Source organism: Scleropages formosus, chromosome 18 (assembly GCF_900964775.1).
Source record: "Scleropages formosus chromosome 18, fSclFor1.1, whole genome shotgun sequence".
Classification (NCBI taxonomy): domain Eukaryota; kingdom Metazoa; phylum Chordata; class Actinopteri; order Osteoglossiformes; family Osteoglossidae; genus Scleropages; species Scleropages formosus.
In genome coordinates this window covers 25,633,520-25,641,385 of record NC_041823.1, presented here as the reverse complement: position 1 = coordinate 25,641,385, position 7,866 = coordinate 25,633,520, and the positions used below count along the sequence as shown (strand labels likewise).

Below are 7,866 nucleotides of genomic sequence, written 5' to 3'. Positions count from 1 at the left end.
TTTTTTTTTTTTTTTAAATCACATAGACAAATATCTTTTGCGCACGTCATTGTAGATGCAAAATATTTCAGCCTTTCAACGTTTTGAAAATAAGACTTCTCTTTGATTCATTTTTGTTTCATTTTTCAGCACCGTCATCAAGAAAGGCACTTTCTGTGGACTACTCTGCCCTAAGATAACCACCCAAACCCCCCAAGAGTCAACAAAATAATATATGTGGGCTAAAAAAAACGCAACACATACATGCATGAACAATACACAAATGAGTTGGGTTGTCACATGAAATGATGCACCAATGTTCTAAGTTCTCCAGTAGCAATGTCGCAGGTGAGGATCTAGACCAGAACAGCTGTCAGGTCCCCTGCACATAGGACAGTAACCATATGAAAACAAATAACACTGTCACAGCATTCGGCCAACACCATGAGAACACTGCATGAACTTATTTGCTAAGTTGTAAACTCATCCCCCTGGGGATGATGGGGGGTGGGGGGGGCAGGTCAAAACCAAAGGCAGCTGGCACCAATCCATCTTCCATCCACCATGGGTTTTTTTTTTTTTTTTTTTTTTTAAAAAAAAAAAAAAAAAAAAAAAAAAAAGCACAACATGCCCCTACACAAAAGTCACTTCCCACTGATGTAGCATTCTCCCACATCTCCAGTGAGTAAATTCCAAACTGACCTTAACATGCATTTATGCGAGATTTTCCCAAAATCATCCCTGTGCCACTGTGGCACATGAAAATACCTGTCAACACCCAGCCTGACATTTATAATGGCCTTAAAACCATGGATGGACCCTGGGCCAGCCACTTTAGAAGTGAGAAAAAAGGATAACGGGATAGAGGGAACAGACTTTATGGTGACTTGCTTCCAGGAGAACAGCATCCGACAGTGTGCATGCAGGGGGAATATTTTTAAGTGCCAGCAACCAAGTTCCACTTCTGAGAAGCAAGCATGTCCCATAGACTCACCAGTGTGATGGCCATATTACAACTCAGGAAAGTTCCTGCCAGACATCCGCTTTTGGACAACTGTGCATTGCAGCTTATGAAACCCAAAGAACGCAATGGTAAAGTACACCTATAAAACAGCAGTACATAATATGGGGGGGGGGGTGTCCTACACATATCAGTATCTTGGGGAGAGACTGCTACGCTTCAAAAGCTGGACAAGACAAAAATAAGTTTCACAAAACATTGGCTTGCATCTCTGCTGACTGGGAGAGGGATCAGAGTGACCCGGGAGACGTGGGGGAAGCCCACCTGCTATATGACCCAGCACCTATAATAACAGTCTGCCTGCAAGAGCAGCTGCACCACCCACTCAAAGCCTGGTGCGCAGCTGAAATCCAGGTGTGCCAAAACACTATACACTGACTATGCTCACAAGGGAAAAAGTCAACAGTCTATTGCATTATTAAAACTCATTATCACCATTATTATGATCATTATTACCATTCGCCATTATGCTTCTTTTTAAACTTTGTTAGCAAAAATAAGTGGTGTGCATTACATAATTTAAAATATAGAAATATAGCTACGCTCTGGTTTAAAAACTGTCTTGAAAAGTTCAACAAGGATGCAAGGTTTGACCCATGTGGATTCAAACATGAGAGGATGCCACAGCCAGCTGTAGGCCACAGGGAGGCCCCCCTCCGAAGTGCCACCGTTAATTTAACCGAGCCTTGGCGGCCCTGCACCCACACACTGCAGTCCCTTCAAATGCAACATCTATCCCGCTGGGCGGTCTTGTCCATAACCCTTGTAGAGTGTCACTGTACCTTTAAAGATCCCCAGCCCACCCCAACATTTCAACACAAATTAAAATGCAAGGCCCACCCACCTGACCCACAAGTTAACCCCATGAGGTTCCTCATTTACTTAAGAGGTGGGCAGATCTTTGAAATGTCCTGCCCGTACACAAATTCTCCCCCCAAATCCTCTAAGGGGTTGTGGCATGCCAGCCACAACTCATAGCACCAGGCCTGTGTTCAGTCCAACACATGCATCTTTTAGTGCAGAAACATTGTCTTACTTTTTATCTCTCTATACATATATCTGAAGAATAGCAGCTATATCCATTTATTTATTTTCTATTTCCCGCAGAAAAGGTGCAGCATAACTCAAAGGCTGCTGCTCAGGGAAGGCAAAGGAGAAAACTGGGGCAAGAAATGAGCTTGCAGACCCTGCCTCAGGCTGCACAGAAACCCAGACACACACACACACACACACACACACACACACACACACACACACACACACACACAAACCTCCTTTCTCCACCTCCCCTTCTTTCAGTCTGCCTCTACACTGCCTAGGTGCATCATCCAGGTCTAAGAAACCCAGGGCACAGCTTGACTGGGAAAAAGACAATGCCCTTTTGCAGAAAATAAAACTGAAATACAATTATGTTTACCCTCTAACTTGCCCACCCCCCCTCAGTGCAAATGAAATACTAATATTAGCTGAAGGAAAACAGCCAGGCCAGTTATTCTGTTGAAAGGATTCACATTCTAGATTAAACTTAAAAAAAATAAACCCACAGTATATGAAGCTAGGTCAACCCAGGTCTTACTGTGCCCCTTGCCTTGGTTTGAGCATCTCTGAATGTTTTTATCATTATTTAAGAGTCAGCATACATTCTTCCTTTGAAGGAGACAGAGAGAGGAAGGAAGAAGAAAAATCAGGCACTTGACCTCAGACTGCTTATCCAACACAAATAAGGAGATCCTCCCAAGACTAAGAACATGGGGCATCGCTCACAGCCTCCAGTTGCTCTCTTAAAAAAGCAACGGCAATAGTGCCAAATGCCTCACTCTTGCCTTCACACATCTGCCCAAAAGCACACTACCTTCAAATGCAATGCTCTCCATTCCCTTTCCAAAAAAAAAAAAAAAAAGCCATTTTCCTTCAGGTCAGAGGGCCCAGCTTGACCGACTTGCCACTGTTTTGGCAACCGGTTAATGAAGACTCCCATTTTTTCTTCCTTTTTTTTTTTTTTTTTAAAGAAAAAAAAAAAAACAGGCCTCACCGGTGAGAGCCTACCCTCTCAGACTGAGCCTGCTCCTGCGCAAAAACTGATTATTGCACTAAAGGACAGCGACAACATGGTCTGTCAGGTTAAACAGAACTAGACAACTGTGCTACTCTTGCAACAGATAATGCTGCACTGAAAACAAATTATTATGCTTCATTATGCTAATAAATACAAGGAAGGAGGGAAGGGAGGGAAGAAAAAAGAAAAAAAAAAAACACAAGGACCTAATCCAGTAAAAAAAAAAAGAACATAAATTACAATGGGATCACATTGCAATGTTACCGAGAAAAGCTCAATAGAGTGTGTGGGGGAACACGTACCGTTAACCCCCAGTTGATATTATTACTGAATGACAATGTGCATCACTCTGCTCAGTACGAAGGGAACTTCACTAGTCACCATTAAATGTTTTAAAGATTCTGTTAACTTGCATTACCCCCCCAAGAAAAGGAAGGCTTCAGTGGCTGTTCTCAAAGAGCACTTGGACCTTGATGCATGTCGGTGGCACTGAGCTCACATCAACATATTCATAATTTCACCTTTCTACCGATCGGTTTTTTACTCTTTGACTGGAATAGGTTCAGTGCTCCAAATTGACACTGTCACACTAAGTCACCAATGGCAAAAAAGGAGAACTGAAAAGCAAGAAAGAAAGTGCGTAGGGAATGGCTGAAATTTGAACATCTGAATAAGGAACTGGACGCTAACCGTTTGGACTCGGACAGACTATCTCACAGACAGGTGCACAGAAAGGCATGCAGATTTGTTCAACTGCGTAAACTGGCCTGGCAGGCTGAGACTACGTTAATCAACTGGGGCAGCCAGAACATGCTGAATCAGATACCACAAAGGACACTGTTCAGGCTGCTGACCCCAAAAAGATCCTCAACGCACAGTCTCCCATTCCTATTTCAGTTCCCCTTCTTTATCACCAAAAGAGAAAATGACAAGAACAAAACAAAAAACACAAAACCAAATGGAAAGTGCCATTATTAAAACTCTTGAGGTAAAGGCAAGAGCAGGGGAAAAACCAGAAAGGAGGGGGATCAAAAACAAACACCTTAAATAAATTATGGTTGTGCCTCCCCTCTGCGGGCCGGAGAAGGGTGGACACACAGAGGTGGCAGGGGGAGTGCTGAAAAGCAGTTGGCTGGTTTCATATTGCATAATAGTGCTGTGTTCTTTTTTGTGTGTGTGGTTTTTTTTTTTGTTGATTCGTCTCAAAGCAGCTTTGTGTCCTCTGGCGACTGTCAGGGCCCCCCCCAACCCCCAGCACGCCACCCTCTTTCTTTCTGCACAGTGTCAGGTGTGGGTTGACTGGCAGGGTCTGGCCCCCCACGGAGATCGACCCTCCTAGCCTCCTGGGCAAGCAAGCTCTGGCTTTTTGTGGCTTGGTTCTAGGCAAAGTGGGGGTGGAGGTGGGAGAGGGTTGAGGCAGGTAGGGGTGGTGTTGGGAGGGAGGAGGTGGACAAGTGGGGGCACTCTCAGGCGAAGTACATGGTCCGCAGGGTGTCATGGTGAATCTGTACGGCCTTGGCCAGCGCCTGGGGGTCCCGGCCGTTGCTCTGTCCAGAGACATGGCTGCCTTCAGCACTAAAGCAGGGCGAGAGGAAGATGGTCATAATTCCACATTCCATGAAGTGATACATTCATCTACCCATAATGTTATTTTTGTGTATGGTTTAATCCAATCTACGTCAGATAAATATATAGCACTCAAAGAACGAGGTACAACCTCTTAAGTGCAAACAGCTACAAATAAACACTATCTCAGTTATTCAGAACAATAAAGTGTCAAAGATTTTCTAAAAATACAAATATTTTCTTCTCGTAGTTATTTTTATCTACACTGTTTATGACAGAACTGAAAAGAATGTATAAAACAGAGGGTGGGTCTTCCAACTGAGGGCAGCTTACAGTCAGTTCGTGTCCATTTTAGGACAATTGATAATTCCTGCAGCACCACTGTCACCAGTTGCCACCACCTGCTCCTCACCTGTCATGTTCTTTGTCCACCAGGTGGTAGCGCGCTCGAAACGCCACCAAGTGGGCGTAATAGGCAGGCGCAGGGATGGAGACAGAACGGGTGCAGCGCACGTAGGTGTGGCACAGCTGGTAGGTGAGTAGCTGAAACTCATCAGCAGTGAAACAGTTGTCGTCCCACAAGACGTGGTAATGAGAGGGCCGACTGGTGCCCTGTGGAAGGGGGATGGAGTGGGGAAATTGTTAGTTAGCAGTGCACACACTAGCAATTTTGCAGCTTGGCACATAGTGGAGAGAGTAACAATGGAAGTAAAGCAGGGCTGGAAATACATGGTGAAACCATGAGACAAAACAGTGTGGCATGAGACTTACAGGCCGGAATGGACAGGATAGAGTGACTTACTTGTATTCCAGCATGACTGCAGAGGTAAAAGTCAAACTCGTAGGGGTGGGTGATATCTGTGTCTACGGTTGTGCCAGCAGGAATGTTTCCGCTACGTCCAACCTGCAAGAAAGGGATTGTGGGTTATGGGTACAGAGTGTCTGCATATGACAAAATATAAAACAGATAAGACAAGACAACTAAGCTCAAGTGTGGACTACTTTAAATTTACAGTCATATCTGGCAGACACTTCTACAAAAGTGACACAGAGCTTGAGACAATCCCATTTGGTTAAGACCATGTAAAAAGTGCTGTGGGATGGTAATACTACAGCTGAAAACTAAAACTGTAGCTACAAGCTGCACACACAGAGCCTGTAGGCTGTCCAGATTTAAAACAAAAGAGGATTACAACTACACCGGAGTCCTACAGTACAGATACCACTTCAAAAAGCTGCCTTACACATATCCCACTGATATACAGCGACAACCAATGACAGATTCTAGCGAGGCCCAAGGGAAGCATTTTGTTAAAGGAAAGTCAACAAGCAGTGATCTAGCATTACACTGCCCACACACCGACAGACTATTGAAGGAACACACACTTGAAATTAACGGTATATTAAATGCTGTAGCGGATTAAGATTTCAGATCTCATGAGCACTCATGTTAATGTTACTTAGTTTCAGAAGCATGTTTAAATGGAATAATTCCAGATTATTCTGTGAACTCTACTTTCAGGACCTGTTAAATGCCCATTAACACTCACTGATGATAACCATTACCATACACTTATGAGACAATAATTACACCTAGGGTTAATTTGTTCTGTAAAATCATCTTGTTAGGCAAATTCACATTATGAAGGGAAACAAAAATGTAACCTAAAATGAATTAAAATAAATTATCATGAATGACAATGACATTTAATTTTTGTAAGAATTGTCTAGCTTGTCAATGCAGGTATCCCTCGATTTACAAATGCTACATTCAAAATTTTGGCACAAGGGTTTTTGGCCTTTAATATCCAATTTTCAATTTACAGAGCAAAAACAGTATAATGAAATTCAGCCAAAGCAAGTCCAAAAAATAAAAAATATTGAACTTTGTGAAGAAGTGCAGTAAGGTACTATAGTTGGCATGTCTGCATCTAGATCTCTCAATCTGTTGGCATGTTAATGTGACACTAAGAAAGTGGGGCATCATGGGAAGTATGAAATTCATCAGGAGTCTGACAGCCATATTGGGTATGCAACTGAATTACTGTAGACACAGCAGAGCGATTAACAGGAAAAGTTTAGCTGATGGTTTTTGTATGCATGTGCACTTTAACAATGGTGCGCAGCTTTAGGAAGTTGTTCACAAAAAAAGAAAAAAAAAAAAAAAAAAAAAACATGCTCAGTGGATTCCTGCAGGATTTATTGCTCATCCTGCAGAGAACTGATCAATTAAAAAAAGAAGTGGGAATTATTGTGAAGCAGTAACTCCAGAAAACTGCCCTCGGTATCTTGAGCACCGTCTGGAAGCAAGACAGTAAGGGTAACTGATGTAACGCACTTCAGTATTTTTTTTTTCCTGAGATGTACTTCACTAGCAAATGTTTCTTGATCACTAGATTGATTGATCAGAAGATTAAGGCTAGCAATCTCAAGCGTAAGGGTATATTTATATTAAAGGTGTTTATGTCACTTAAATAATTGCCAATAATTTCATGTTTAGTTTATTTCTAAAAGAAATCAAAGCAGTAGACTTTGCAAGATACCATTAAATGTTCCAGTAAAGATTACCCATCATTAAAGGTGTAATCTAGTAAGTACCTTAAAATTGGAAGATGCAAAAATTGTATTTGTGAAAATGGATTAATTAATAGCAACAATATTGAATTTTCTATTTTAATTATGATCTGTGTTTGCTTTAATTGCCATGACAATTGGTGAGGACTGTACATGTGGCAGAATTAAGTATATACAAACCCCATTTCCGTAAAAGTTGGGATATTTTTTAGAAGGTAATTAAAAGAATGATTTAATTCTCTTGAACATTTGTTTAACTGACAAAAGTACAAAGAAAAGATTTTCAGTTTTCACTGACGAACTTAATTGTATTCTGTGTACATGAACAAATTTAGAACTTGATGCCTGAAACACAAAAAAAGTTGGGACAGAGGCATGTTTACCACCGTGTTACATCATCTTTTAATTAAGCTCTTTAATCGTTTGGGAATTGAGGATACTGTTGCAGTTTTGCAAGTGGAATTTTGCCCATTTTTGCTCGATACAAGACTTCAACTGCTCAGCAATCCGTGGTCACCATTGTCCGATCCTCCTCTTCATGATGCACCATACATTCTCAATAGGAGACAGATGTGGACTGCTGGCAGGCCAGTGAAGCACACGCACTGAGCGTCTACGAAGCCCTGCTGTTGCAGCACGTAAACAATGAGGCCTGGTGTTGTCTTGCTGA

At 42.2% G+C, this 7,866-nt stretch overlaps 1 protein-coding gene across 4 annotated transcripts in view; it reads right to left on the bottom strand.

Annotated features, from left to right (window-relative positions):
* ago3a (argonaute RISC catalytic component 3a) overlaps positions 1-7,866 on the bottom strand; it is a 33,105-nt gene continuing 25,239 nt past the window's right edge. For 3 of the 4 annotated variants that reach the window (XM_029246046.1, XM_029246047.1, XM_029246043.1), the window contains 3 exons: positions 5,425-5,526; positions 5,035-5,234; positions 1-4,631 (listed from right to left, as the gene is read on the bottom strand). In XM_029246046.1, coding sequence (XP_029101879.1) covers positions 4,523-4,631; positions 5,035-5,234; positions 5,425-5,526 — 411 coding nt within the window. In that variant the 3' untranslated portion in view covers positions 1-4,522. The remainder of the gene's footprint in view (positions 4,632-5,034; positions 5,235-5,424; positions 5,527-7,866) is intronic. The other variant, XM_029246044.1, reaches the window with a different exon arrangement.